Source organism: Dendronephthya gigantea, unplaced genomic scaffold, assembly GCF_004324835.1.
Source record: "Dendronephthya gigantea isolate DGI-Jeju-01 unplaced genomic scaffold, DenGig_1.0 000183F, whole genome shotgun sequence".
Lineage (NCBI taxonomy): Eukaryota > Metazoa > Cnidaria > Anthozoa > Malacalcyonacea > Nephtheidae > Dendronephthya > Dendronephthya gigantea.
The window spans coordinates 191,587-206,028 of NW_021163193.1; the positions used below are offsets into that span (position 1 = coordinate 191,587).

General features: G+C 37.3%; 2 protein-coding genes across 2 annotated transcripts in view; one reads left to right on the forward strand and one right to left on the reverse strand.

Annotated features, from left to right (window-relative positions):
* LOC114538412 (serine/threonine-protein kinase B-raf-like) overlaps window positions 1-7,833 on the reverse strand; it is a 33,921-nt gene extending 26,088 nt beyond the window's left edge. The window contains exons 1-5 of the mRNA XM_028559589.1: window positions 7,695-7,833; window positions 7,424-7,525; window positions 5,131-5,385; window positions 3,002-3,117; window positions 1,889-1,940 (exon numbers count right to left, since the gene is read on the reverse strand). Of these exons, the coding sequence (XP_028415390.1) occupies window positions 1,889-1,940; window positions 3,002-3,117; window positions 5,131-5,385; window positions 7,424-7,525; window positions 7,695-7,787 (618 nt within the window). The 5' untranslated portion in view covers window positions 7,788-7,833. The remainder of the gene's footprint in view (window positions 1-1,888; window positions 1,941-3,001; window positions 3,118-5,130; window positions 5,386-7,423; window positions 7,526-7,694) is intronic.
* Window positions 7,834-10,017: 2,184 nt separating this feature from the next.
* Window positions 10,018-12,729, forward strand: LOC114538406 (elongation factor Ts, mitochondrial-like). The gene is made up of 3 exons (XM_028559585.1): window positions 10,018-10,135; window positions 11,246-11,517; window positions 11,891-12,729. Exons 1-3 carry the CDS (start codon window positions 10,087-10,089, stop codon window positions 12,515-12,517), a joined length of 948 nt encoding a protein of 315 aa, XP_028415386.1. The 5' UTR covers window positions 10,018-10,086; the 3' UTR covers window positions 12,518-12,729.
* The last annotated feature ends 1,713 nt before the right edge of the window (window positions 12,730-14,442 follow it).

The window sequence follows — 14,442 nt, forward strand, 5'->3', positions numbered from 1 at the left end:
TTAGCCAACGGGATAGTGAATGACCCCGGGAAGGACGTGATCAATTTCATACGTGGGCGTACGGGCCAGGTGCTTTTCCGGCGTTAAGGTTTCTCAATTTCATTGCCCCACTTTCCTCCGTAATTGCAGTTAGAGGATTAACCATTCGCTCCTTACTTCCTGGAACTCGCTTGTAATACTTGAGAGGAAGCCGTTTATATATAGTTGACCGTTCGCTAAGTGCTCATTGGTAGATGTGTATTAGGATCCAGCAACTGTATGGTACTCATTTCCCAACAATATCATTTATGTTTTTCCACCATACTTTTGGATTATTTCTGTATGTTGGACTAAATTTATTATGATAGAACGTTCTCTTAGCTTGGCTGAACGGATCACTCATGCAATCTGATTCGAACAGTCTTAAAACGTAAGTGTTTCCCACTTTTGAAGGCCTTATTTCGCTTTTCGATCATTTTTTCAATTTTCCTATTGAAAAAGGGTTTGTCGTCGGCATAAATTTTAACTGTCTTTGTGGGGAAAAAGCTGTCTATCATATTGAAAGTTAGCTTCAGAAACACGTTAACTTTGTTATCAACATGATGCTCAGGCAAAACAGGTGACCTGTTATACTGCTTTAAATAATTTCCAAAGGCGTCCAAGGATGACTCCTTCAGTGGTCTGACCTAAACTTTCCTCGTGGCCTCCTTCTTTGGTACGTGCACCTTAGAAACTACTACAATAGTTGTGTGGTCAGATGTCCCGATCGGAGCTAAAATTCGTGGGGTCTCGAACAGCTCAGATATATCCGTAAAAACCATATCGAGAATATTTGAACCTCTCGTAGGGTCTTTAATAATTTGTTTCAGTTTACTGTGCCTAGTTACTCTTTTATAGGACAGAATCCATTACTTGTAGAGTTAAAATCTCCTGCAACAATAAATGATGTATTGGGACTCTCGGACATCAGAGTATCATAACAATTATAAAAATAGTCGTAGAATCGTAAAATAATATCCTCTGACTTCATTGACGGAGGTAAACACACCACCACAACCGCTATTCGAGAGATAGATCTTACAAGCCATACTGGCCTAACCCAGAGTAACCCAGAGGCATTCGAGGTCTATTCGTGGTGGATTTTTGCAGAAATGTTCTCTGAAATATGGTCTCTAAAAACAGCGCAACACCACTACCCTTGTTGAGAAATGGGTTCGTTTGCAAAACATTCACTTAATTGAGAGCATTGTTAATTGAGAGCAGTCAAAAAGAACTAATATATTTAAACGCAGCATGCATGCATGCAGCAGCACTCCGCCCATTTTATTTTTAAAATAATCTGCGAATTTTCAGTTAAATTGCCGACGTTATTATTAAAATTTTTGACTAAGCCAATCAGTAAGTTGCTGATTAACGGTTTCTACTCATTTAAATTTCGCGCATGCGCATAACTAATGTCCATGACATGACATAGAGTGACATGACATAGACATGACATAGAATATGAAAACGTCCATGACATGACATGCAACTTTGGATTCCGCTATGTTTTATCACAATACCCGGGTGTAATTCCTAATCTCCGGGCAGAATTAGTACCTCGCACGGTGCTCCGCACCGGCTCGGGGCTTATCTTATTTCATTAACACTGCATGACAAAATATCTTTAAGGTGGAAGTATATAATAGAGTGAGCCTAGGTTCGTTCCCAGGTTTTTCAATGTTGCGTTGAAGATAAATAGAAACAAATTCATGCATGATGGAAATATTGCGGTGTCGTGAAGTTTAACGAATAACGCAATCGACTGTAAACAAGACAGTGCTAAACAAGACGAATAGAACCACCACAAAAATCAAGTTAAAAGGATGGTTTATTGTCATCGCTGTACTTTCTCCGGGTTTTACTTTACCTCGTCCCCTTCGTTCAACTCTGAAAGATCAGTATTCCATGAAATTTCTTTTCTGCAAAGAACATTTAAAAATTCATTTGCAGATGGGCAATTAGGACCACGGGATGAATTAAGCTTTATTACTCCGGCGTGAGCGACGGGGTTGAAAATTTGCCGTGGTTTTGTTTTGTTTTTATTTTTCGTCGTCGCAAGTGTGTGTTTAGCGCGAAATATACTAATATTTGAAATTTGTACGTGACCGTATTTATCTACGCCACAGTTTTTTCTCCCAAGAGTTTTGGTGCACTGCTTTGGTTAATTTTCCGATGCGCGATTCGATTTCGCTCTCATGATACGGCAATTCCTCCAAGAACAAATAAACCGCTCTTTTGATGCTGTTCGATTAAGTTTAGATTTAATTGGGATCAGAATATATTTAATACATGTAGATTCTGGTCCTATTTTAGTATCGCTGCTATTTCGCCGTTTAACAAGATGCGGTCTTGTATGGGCGCGTTGACACGTCGCAGTTTGCACAGGATTGAAGATTTAATATAACTATATAAGCGCGAATTCCAAAGGCAAAGTGTAAGACAAAGTGAACGTATCATGCGGTTTATTTACATTTTTGAACAATTGAACTTCTATACTCTTTAAAGTACATCGGCATCTAAATGAATATAAACTGTATTGTTTATGTTCAGAAGCTTTGATTGAAGACTGGCACGTGCGCGGCACGCCGGAGTTAACGCCAGAACAGGCGTCTTGTTGACATTTATCATCACTTACTAACTTGAAAAAGGAATAAAGTTTATATTACTTCAAGCTGATTATAGCGTGCATACAATAAATAATGGCAGCTTGATATATAATATCAATCTGATATTGCATGGAAGGAGAAAATTCGATGGAATTAGCATTTTCAGGCCTTACTATAGAGCTAAATTCGATTGGTAACGAATATTTAACAAAGTTTTAATACACGGCATATTTTCATACTGTCATGGAGACGAACACTGTTTCAATTCTATGCGAGAGTCATCTTGAAAGACATTTAACATATTTCTAGGGATGGTTCTCCATCATATTTATAAGCTCAGTTGCGATACTTTAAGTTTCTTAGTTGCACCTTACTTGGTACGGTCAGATGGTAGGTGGCGAACAACAAAACACATATCTGTAGATAACCCTCTCATCATCATTGCCTTACTGAGCGCATCTTCGATAGTGGTTCCAGGTTTATGTTTCACCTATAAACAAAATAAAGTAAGACGAATAAGTGACTGCACGGTATCTCCTTAGGGGTGTACGTTACAGAGAAAACTACAGCAGGCAAAAAAAGTGGCCTACTTCCACTCAATTACAGAGAGTGAGAGGGACTTAATACCCGTACAATTTTTTACCAGAAATTAGGACACAAGTAAAGCGACTGATTTGCAATATCCGCCGTGTAGGAGACGTACTGAAATAATACACGGAATGGAATGTAACTAACGCGTTGTTTCATTCATGCCTATAAGGAATTCCAAAAAAATTCACATCCCACCAGAGGCGTACACTAGCGGAGTATGACACCCCCACCGGTTACCCGAGGTCCAACGAAGCGTGAGATTTTTGTTGAGGTAATAAGTCTGTATGACACCAAACAAGCACATGCATGGTTCTGTCGGAATAACTACACGACCAAGGATCATGTTATATACTCATTTCAATGCATATCAAAGTCATCTCACGCTTGACGCTTCGTTAAATCTCGGGTAAACGGGACCATGTAAACAGTCCCTTAGTCTTTTAAAGGCGGTCCGAAGACCTGTATGGGACCAAGAAGGTCGGTCCGGAAACTGGTTTGGCACGAAAGATGTCGGCTTTAATCTAATGTTATTTTGTGCCGAACTTTTGACTTGAAAAACGCACTATTAAAATTGTGGCTAACATACCATAACTTCAAAATATCAGAAAATGTATAATAGATAAATTTCTTACGGTCCACCCAAATAATGAGCATATTCCATGTCCCTAAAATTGTAACAACGGGACCTTGGCATTAAGCCGAACACTATAGACTGCTGCGGAAAAATAATTGCTGTCTAAAATTAGGTTTCCGAAAGATTAAATTTGAAAAATTCTTGCAGCTTTGATAACTCCGCGGGTGGACATACGTATCTGTACTGTAATTTTAAGTTCGCACCTCTATGCTTGTAAAATATAATTTATTACGCCTTATAATACTAGGCTTTTTTATCAAATACAAACACTAAAATAACCGGTTCAAGAGCTTAGGGCAGCCCCCACCTTTTTGTAGTCATAACAATAAAACGAGCTAACATGTGCATCAAACAGTGACGAAGAGAACGTGAGGATATGCACGCGGACAGTTTGCTAACGAATTGCGTGCAATTCCTTAGCAAACCCGTCCACATCTTAACCTTCCGTGTAAATAACCCCCATTTAGCTACAATGGCGGCGGAACATATCATTTATTTTATTTTTTTAAAAAAAGTTCCGCCTGATTGTCTGCATTTCAAAGGAAAGCAATTGCAATCGATCGGACGACATTTTGCACAGAATCCCTCTTTACTAGTAGAATGCTCTTCTACTAGGTAAAGACGGTTCGAATATGTGATATTTTAGAACTCAATCTGGTCCCTTCCATATGTCTTAAAGGGATATGGCAATAAAAATTACACTTTTTATAGAGCCTTTTTACAAAATTTGTTAATCTTCCTTATTTCGCAAGATATTGGCGATCAAAAACATCGGCTATCGAAATACATCCGCCATCCTGTTTTATCATTATAAATCTAATTACGTTATTATAGATCTAATTATGTGACGTCAAAAGCAGGGTTGACGCTTAAAAAATAACAATTACATGTTTACGGTTTAGTTTAGAACTCTTACAATTAAACGTTATAATTTGAGATACGTGCAATTGTAATACCATGGAATTATCACTTCGCCGTATCGTTAATTTGAAGTTACAAAACGAATTTTCAACCAGCTTATGACGTAACGCATATCAGAGCAAGAATATGCATACCCAAAATGGCGGATGAAAGATTATTTCATTCGAAAATATCTTGAGAAGTAATAAAGTTGACAAAAATCCATAAACGAATTTTGTAAATGATCATGACGTTCTTTTAAAATAGAAAAAGATAATTTTTATTGCCGTATCCCTTTAAAGTTAAAAATATATACATCTTTTCAACGTTCTCTGTCATCGCGTTCCGTTGAAAAAGAGCCCAAGTACATATACTTACAGCTGTTCGCTGCTTATTTGGGAGATAAACTCTGACATGAGCATGTGTGACAGGAGAGCCTGGGACGTCACATGTGGTTGAGCTAGTTCTTGAACTGGATGAGGTAGGAGTGGTACATGACGGTACACTCTCAGTGTCAGTAGGTTGATCCGAAGAAACTGGATGATAATCACTGTTATATGGTAACCTTGATTCCAACAGCTCCTTTTCTTTAAACCGAAGTTGTGTAAGCTTTGTCTGGAGTTCTTCGTATTCCTACGAAAAAAATAAACTCCTTTTTTTCCTTCTCTGTGCCACACTTAAAAAGTGATGTCCAGTCGTAAAAGACCGAGTAGACTCGCGTACACGAGAACGAAAACATTTCTGCCTGCCTATGGTTCTCTATGGTTTTAAATGAATATGAGCTAGAGTCCGTGTCTAGAAAAATCCGACACATGCGAAATTTAGGCAATTTTCAAACTAACGGTCCCCGCATTGTTATGAGCAGAACGGATGAGCAGAACGGATGAGCAGAACGGATGCGCAAACCCGACTGGAAAGGTACCTTATAAGAATAGGAGGCTAAAAATTAGAATGGCAGAACAAAATATCCGGCCAAGGGTGTCGAAAATGTTGCCTTCGCCAAGATGTAATCTTCGACACAATCACAAGTTTTTATACAATTTATTCAAGTAACACAAAATCCCAATCGATTATGTTTCTGACGTCACGTGCGATTGAAACCCTATAGAATTACGTTATTTATAGCGTCAGTCTCCCACAAGGGGCATTTTAATCTTTACTATTAAAATACACTGCTGCAGAATAATTTTTTTACAGAAAGACTCAACACTGAAAATAGATGAATAGAAACAGGTGACAAAACCCAATATGAAAATCTTCTTATATGTACTTCTTATGCTACAAGATTTTTGAGAATTTTCTCCTCATCCTTTTCCCTCAAAAATATCTTTTTTCGTGATTAACTTTGCATGATGATTTCTTTACCAACACTTGTGGAAGTGACAAGGCAGCATGCAAAAAAAAGACTCAAGAAACTACACTCAAACAAACTACAGTTTGCTTGATAACAACTGTATAGCACAAATTTCTTCAAAAATTTTCAACCTGATGAAAATTACAAGACATGACCCTGACAATTTTTTAGTATTGTGATAAACATTTTATTTCAATATATATGACTTAAATTTAATCATGATCACTAATATTAATAAATGCAACATTAAAAATTTAGGGAGAATATTGTTTTGGCTTAGATCGTAAGAACTTGTTTGGTACTACTGATTATTTTAATTGGTGAAATAATCAATTTCAAGGGTCTATTGGATAAACATATAAATGTAGTATAACAAACCTGGTGCAACCATGAGATAAATCTAATAAAGATCTTAAAGTTATTGTCAAATTGTAATATCACTGACTCATTGACTTCTCAGGGCCATAGAGGACATTTTTACACCTATTAGGACTCTTGTTTTCCTTTTTTAGGAACAGTTAAGAATTTTCATGGTTCTTAAGGCCTGTTCACAATTGCAATTTTAGGTGCAATTTTCCTCTTTTGATGGATATGAATGAGTGCACAGCTATGGTCTGATATATAATAGGTATTCCTATTTGCACATACCTAACTTACCCATTTGTTCACATCTTTTAAAAGGAGAAAATCATACATAAAATTACAGGAATAATTGCAACTGTAAACATTTGGGCCTAAATTAAGGATCGCAGTAAGAACTATATATGCTAAACAAGTTATTTGGTCGGATGTAAACATCTTGCATAATTTTTTGTGCCCTATATTTTCACAATGCCCTATGTTTTTTGAAAACTATTATTAACAATACTATTGAAAAATAACCAAATACCCCCAAACAACCCACTTTGTTACTTCCTGTTATTTGAACTATATACACTAAAATGCCATTATTGCCATACACTGAGACATGCATTGCACCCAAATGCTTGAAAGTAAATAGCCAAGACCCTCTATTACAAAAACGAATAACATACAAAAAAGGTTAACTATCAACAACAAACATGGGAATGCCTCCCTGGTGATTAATACAGCTGAATAGTAAACACAATCACCGTGAACAAACATGATACCACAACAAACTGCTATGTTACTGAAACGACTGTTCAGCAGGGGAATGTTGCATATCTACCAGCGATCTTGCTTAAAATTTTGCGCTCGCAAATCAATGCATTAGGAAACAAAATATGATGTTACATTTGCAAATTTTAATCTAACTAAAGAAAGTGGAAAGGTAACTATAATGATATTAAAACGTACCTCTAAAAACATTGACGGGGGATGCCTAACACCTTTGAAATGTCGATCAAGCTCATCCAAGTTTTCACGAGTGAGTCGTATGACTTGCTGCACCGTCCGCACCTTAGGATAAATTACATAAGGCATTTTTTTCTATAAGCAATGATGCAAACAACGCACAGAAGAAATTTATCAATTATGCTAAATGCTGTCTAGAACACAAAACTGTACGTGACTTTCTGACTAAGTTCTGAAGGCAGCAAAGGTAGGACATAACTGCGTACTGCCTCACCTGAGACGAAACCGCATCGTCCTGTTTTGCAGAAATTTCATTATTATCGTTTCCAACATCGTTCGCTAGAACATGTGAGTTTACAAGCGACATGTTTGATGAACATTCATAACAACATCATTTTACCGACATTACAAGTATAATTTTATGATCATTTTCTGGTCATGTGACCGAATAGTTTGCTTTTTTTGAGTCCGTGAATTTTTTTAGTATTGAATAAGGGAGGAAACGTCATGTAACCCGCATTATAATTTCAGAAGAATTTGTCGTTCCTTGACTGCGCACACTAGGATATTTTGTTACTCGTGGCAGAAAATATCAAACATGTTTGATGTCTCGCAAATGTGTCACGAATGACAAAAATACCGCAATTCTTCCCCGCTGATGAGAATTTAGTAGCAACTAATTTGACTCTAATAATGTAATAATCAAATGTAACTTCGCTAGTGTGCGCCGTGCTCGCCAACGCAAATTGCGCAATGTCTACTGTCTTTTTGTAGAATATGAGGACTAGTTATGAACGTAAATGACGTGAAACGTCATTTTATTATTTTTTTATATCGCTTTTGGAAGCTATGAAGCACTAAACATATACATTGAAATTTGAACTAGGTTTTATTGAGACAAAAGATTCCACCTGACATGAGACACTAGTGAGTTGCACTCAGTGGTTTCACCTATGGTTTCACGCACAGAAAGGGAAATTTAATATAAAGCATGCACAATACAAGAGGAAAAAACATTACGCATATAAACTTAGATATAAACTAAAGAAAACTACTTTATCTAATAGTAGAGTTCCATTCCGACAACGAGATATGAGATATCTGCAGTTGAAGGAATGTTTACAGTTCTCCAAGAACGACTACCACGAACACACACAACCCTAGCAAAAGAGAAGAGCAAAAGCTATCTTCTTACGTAACCAGTTGAGAACGATGGAGGTACTAAAGTACTTTTCTCAGCCAGTTCTTGCCTGCTAGAAACGAAAGGAAGTGAGAAGTCTCCCTTCCACATCCACCATAGGCACTAAAAACGACTGGGGTGAAGGAGCCATGTTCAACTTCAACGATTCTTTAATTATACAGACGTTTCTTCTCACGTTCGTTGGCGGTTGAACGAACTGGTAAGAGTCTGGCGTCGATGTGTCGAAGCGTAAGGATTAAACACCCTGACATAAAAAAATGCTTTTTTACATCTCTGCCAGAAACCTCTCGCAGCTATGTCCACTCTGGCGCCGTCGGCAGAATTAGCACTGGATGGAAATACTTCGCCAGTTAAAGGAGCAAGAGCAGGTTCAGTAGAAACGTCATAGGCCACGTCGTCTATGGCACAAGCGAGAAGGTCACGTATTTCGTCATGTCGTCGATGAATAAAAACTCCTTTCAGGCACGACAAGACATGGTCCGCGGTGAAAGATTTTCTACAAGCGCAGAAGGATGGAAGGCGCTTCGATGGCCACCGATAACGCATATAGATTGCGTCAAAGAACCCTCATTTCGTGAGGACATACCCTTCATTAGCAAGTGGCAGCGCTGTCAACCAAGCTGAGGATCCCTTTAACTGGTCGAGATCATTTGCTCGGATTTCGGAATTTGCTCGTCACTCATACTTGATATCAAGTTCTGCAACACCAGCTTGTTTTGGGCATGTCGATGATTAATTATCTCACGGCGCAAATCGTAGATGGATGCTCCATTTTCATTTGCTGGAACGTCATCATTCTGATGGATGATCTTGCTTGAGAGATTTTGACAGATGGTCTTTGAGTTCTCATTTTCTTCATCGCAGTCGCACAGGTGACAGGTCGGAGAAGATAGGAATTCCAAGACCTCCCATTCTCGTCGGCAGTAACTTCCTCTCATGGATGAAAACACTACGGGTGTCTAGGAGCGCTGGCAGGAGCTTCAGGCTGATGGAATCATCTACCACTTGCATCGCAGTCTTAATACCTGGAACAGTGCGTATATGGTAAGTAAATCTGTGCCGAAACCCTGATACAAAGGCAGCATATGCAGCTTGGGGCTCAAATTTAGCAATTTCACTTAAAACGTGGAGTTGCTAAAATTAAGGGAAATTTAACAGCCTCGTACCCAGGCGCTTCAAACTATATATTAAATTGTAATAAGTAATCATATTACAGTATCATATAGAGTTCAGTTAAAAACGCGGAAAACGGGGGGGAGATATACAAACTGGGCGCGAAAGGGATATTAATATGATTACTTATTACATTTTAATATATAGTTTGAAGCGCCTGGGTACGAGGCTGGAAATTTAATTACAGTGTGTGGAAGCACAAACTAAAACTTTAAGATTCGAAATTATTTTTTATCAACGAAGTTATCCAAAATCTATTTTTTACGATTCTTTTTTCATTTCTGGCCGCATTATGACATTTCCATCATTGATGTCTAGTAGAATTTGGAGTACAGGAATTAGTGAGTATAAATACATCAACACCATACCAAGTTACAAAGCTGATAGTTAGCCGACAGGCTACATCTACTGACTTATACAGTACAGGGTGTGCAAAAATATACTAACTATTGAAATCACTCATAAAATGCTAAATAGAAAAATTTAAAATTTCAACTTAATATTATCCATGTTTGTAAATTGTAAAAATTGTTATATTAAAATCATTTGTGGCCATTGTGGGTACAATGGTACAAACAAATTTTACTGTCATGATGCATAAAGATTCTTATGTCAAACATTTATACACTTGTGGGTCCTAACAGGGTGCTTAGACATTCAAACTCTAAATATTACAATGATGTGGTGATTTCAATGGTTTGGGAGGTTTTTGGGGACACCCTATATACTAGCTTATTTACTGGTATATTGTTATCTGACTTTTCTTAAATAGATTTTTTGTATATTCCCTGATGAATGTGTGCTTAATTTTCAATTTCTATGAAGCAAATTAATTCAATTCATTCATTCAAACACTTTTTCCTCACTCTTGCACTTAGCCTTTAGATGTACACCTGAAGGCACATTTGAACACAGACCTAGATTTTATAGCTCTTTCACACCCACAATTAAGGGCGCTTTCCTTTATATGGTAAAAACAGCAAGACCAGTCCTGTTGTATTTCAATACAGACAGATTACTGATATTTTAGAGTGTTTAAAAAATTCTGCATTCAAGTATATTGTTATTTACATTTGCCCAGGACAGAAAATGCAGTTTCACCTCTATATACTGTATATGTATAAGTGGGAAAAAGAACTAAGTGGCTAAAATTCAATGAATAATGGTTTGACACTAGATAATTCTCCTAATTTTCACATGAGTTGCATATTTTACCACTCTATACTAGCTTGGTCCAAGATGATGCAATATTATAAGCCATGATAGTTGATCCTCCTATGAAGCCCTAGTTTGTACAGTTTGTTTAGTTTGTAAAGAGTTCTATAGTGTGCTTTTTAAAAAAAGCTTCTTATCAGTTCTCTCTGATCTGTTAATCTGAAGTTAATTTATGAGATTTTTTAAGAAGACTGTAATGAGTGGTCTGCGTAATCAGGATTATACTGCTATTGCAGGGAAACCAATAATCAATCTTTGTCAACGTCGTTTATCAGTCAAAGTTGATGCTAAACAGTTAGGCAACCTCCGCAAACAAACAGGTTATGGTTTATCACTATGCCGAGAGGCATTGTTAGGGAATAACAATGATATCAATGCAGCTCAGGCATGGCTTGATGAACAAGCAATCAAGAAAGGCTGGCAAAAGGCTGAGAAATTACAAGAGAAAAAGGCAAGTGACGGTTTGATTGGGGTCATGGTAGAAGACAATCATGCCGCCATGGTTGAGGTAAGTGCGAACACGAGGTGTGAAGTAATTGTAGAAGAACGAAATATCAGGAGGGGGTTACAATAATTTTCCGATGAACTGAGAAACCTCTTGAGGCTTGGCGGAATTTAAATATCATAATTCATAATTTTACTTTCCTGGAATTTAAGTTTAAAAGCACTACTTAGGAGGGAAAAGAAATTTTACAACAGAAATGGAAAATTATCGAGAATAAAGGCTGTGTTACACAGTGGAATTTTGTCGAGATCATGAAAACAAATTACGATTTACACTATTAGTGTAAACAATGCAAATAATTTTTGTCCATTGCCCAGTACCTCGTCCACGTCCTGAATTAACGCCCACTTGGCGTCTTGTTTCAATTTTTATATAGATCTGTTGTGAAACTGATTTTGTTGTGCAGAATGACTTTTTCAAGGACTTGGTTGCGAACATAACTGCAACAGCACTCTCCCATCGCAAAATGATCGTGCAGAGAGGCGTGAACCTAGGAGGAACTTTCACACATTTCCGTGAGGTTTTACTTACTCATAAACTTAATGAGTTGAAACTATCAAACACGGAGAAAACTGTTAATAACTCTGTTTTACAAGCCGTTGGCCGGTTGGGGGAGAGAATTATGGTAAAACGTGCTCTTACAATAACAACTGAACGAGATTCCGTTATCGGACGTTATGTTCACGGACCATTTACATCTAACATTGATGGATGCCAAATGGGAAAGTTTGCGGCAATAATTGCTCTAAAATCTACAACCACAAATAGTGAATATGAGAAATTAGTCACATTAGCCACCTCTTTGAGTCAACATATTGTAGGCATGAACCCGAGGTGCATTTCAAATAACGATATGGCGAAAGGTGACAGTATTCATGAGGATGAAATATTGGAAGAGCAAAACTTTCTTATGGATGAAACCATCGTTGTGAAAGAATTACTTAGTAGGAATAGTGTATCTGTTGTTGATTTCGTACGCATGGAATGCGGTAATGTGCGTTGATCTATATTTAAAGGTCTGTTCACACGATCCAATTTTGTTCGATCCATTTCACTTCTGATGGATGTTTTATAGTCTGTTGTCTCCTAATGTATATCAACAGCAAATCCACGGAAGCCAATGTACTACGGCAGCCGATTATATTTCATACGTCAGAAGTGAATGGACGACTTGCGCTTTAGACTAATTTTTGATCGAAGTAACTAGAAAATAAATCATCGCAGCTAGAAAGATCTTACTTAAACTAGTGCAAATGCAATGTTTGGCTGCGAAATTTTGTAAAATACGGAAAATATAGCCATGCGAAGTTCGCAAATTTTGTATTACGTGCGGAAATGTGTAACTAAATTAGTTATTAATTAAACGAAGCAAAATATTTCGTGCGCTACCCAGACCTAAGTTTCTATGCTAATATAAAATAACTAGAGCAAATTTTTGGGGAAAAAAGACAGTCGTAAAGGTGAACAGAAATCACCTGTTTGCCTGCTGCATTACGTTGCAGTTTAAGTGAGTTTTAAACTTTTCTAAAGCTAAACCTTCAAAACATCAAAACAGCACAAATAATTATAATAACCATACAAGCACTAAACGTCAAATGTTGTTTTTCGATTATTTATTTTATTCAATGATTTTAGCGACTATATAAGCTGCAAAGTGATATTTGTTTTATCAAAACTCTGAAGTACACTTTTGAGAACTCTTTTTAAAGTTTAAGCGATGATGTAAAGTCTTAAACGGTCGGTTAGCTCCTTGTAAAGCCGGTTTTCCACTAGCGATATTTTTCGCTCGAATCGACATTTTACTTTTGTTCCAGAGCTCTCAACTGCAACCATCTGGAACAAATTGCTCAAATACAAAGGAATAAAGTCGCTTCGCGCGAAAAATATCGCTAGTGGAAAACCGGCTTAAAACGACATACCAAGCTCGTACTGGTATGGTAGAAAACGCGGGTGCGGATAGGCGGATGCGGATAGATTCTTGCGGGTAATGGTAGAAAATGCGGGTAAATTCTTGCGGATAATAGTAGAAAATGCGGGTAAATTCTTGCGGATAATGGTAGAAAATGCGGGTAAATTCGTGCGGATAATGGTAGAAAATGCGGGTAAATTCGTGCGGATAATGGTAGAAAATGCGGGTAAATTCGTGCGGATAATGGTAGAAAATGCGGGTAAATTCTTGCGGATAATGGTAGAAAATGCGGGTAAATTCTTGCGGATAATGGTAGAAAATGCGGGTAAATTATCAAACAATCGAAAAATAAGTAATTTAGCTTGTAGGTACACCAGTGGTGTACCTGTACCAGCATCTTGTGGTGCATCTACAAGCTAAATTACTTTTCGACTGTCACCATGCAAACATGAAAGAATATTAATCGAAAAATAATTAAAGTTAGAAGAATAACCGCAGATTACAGATTTAATTATTTCGATCTTGCACGGTGCGGGTGGGCACGAAATATAATCATTTTAAATTCCGGTCCTTTTTGACTTGGCACAAAGTCATCATAATAATCATGTTCCTTCGGGAAAGCGATTTCACTCGAATCTGTCGTTTTGGTCCATGAAGTTCAAAATTGAAAGGTATTTAAAAGGCAAGCGGCAAAATGCCTTAAATTCTCGTTGACTTATTTTGCTTTCGTGAACGTCTCAAACCCCTATGTCCAATTTTCGCTTCAGTTTGACCATATGCATAACAGCATAAGTTCGGAAAATCATTGGTTTTTTGATAACGAATAACCTAAAATATTTCAGAAGCCATGTTCTTGTATTTTGTTTCATTTCGTTACGCTAAGGACTTACGAAATGTAACAAAGTCTGAGAACAAAGACATGCCGTCACTTGAGAATCAACAGCTTCAGGCTTCTGTTTATTAAACATCAAACATGGCTTTTAAGCTTCCAACTTTAAAGACAAAAACACGTCAAAAAA

Excerpts from the sequence above, each read along its gene's own strand:
- LOC114538406 (XM_028559585.1), top strand. The coding sequence starts at position 10,087 with ATGACATTTCCATCATTGATGTCTAGTAGAATTTGGAGTACAGGAATT. Across the intron at positions 10,136-11,245 it reads AATTTGGAGTACAGGAATTA|GGAAACCAATAATCAATCTT; the intron begins GTGAGTATAAAT and ends CTGCTATTGCAG. Across the intron at positions 11,518-11,890 it reads ATCATGCCGCCATGGTTGAG|ATCTGTTGTGAAACTGATTT; the intron begins GTAAGTGCGAAC and ends ATTTTTATATAG.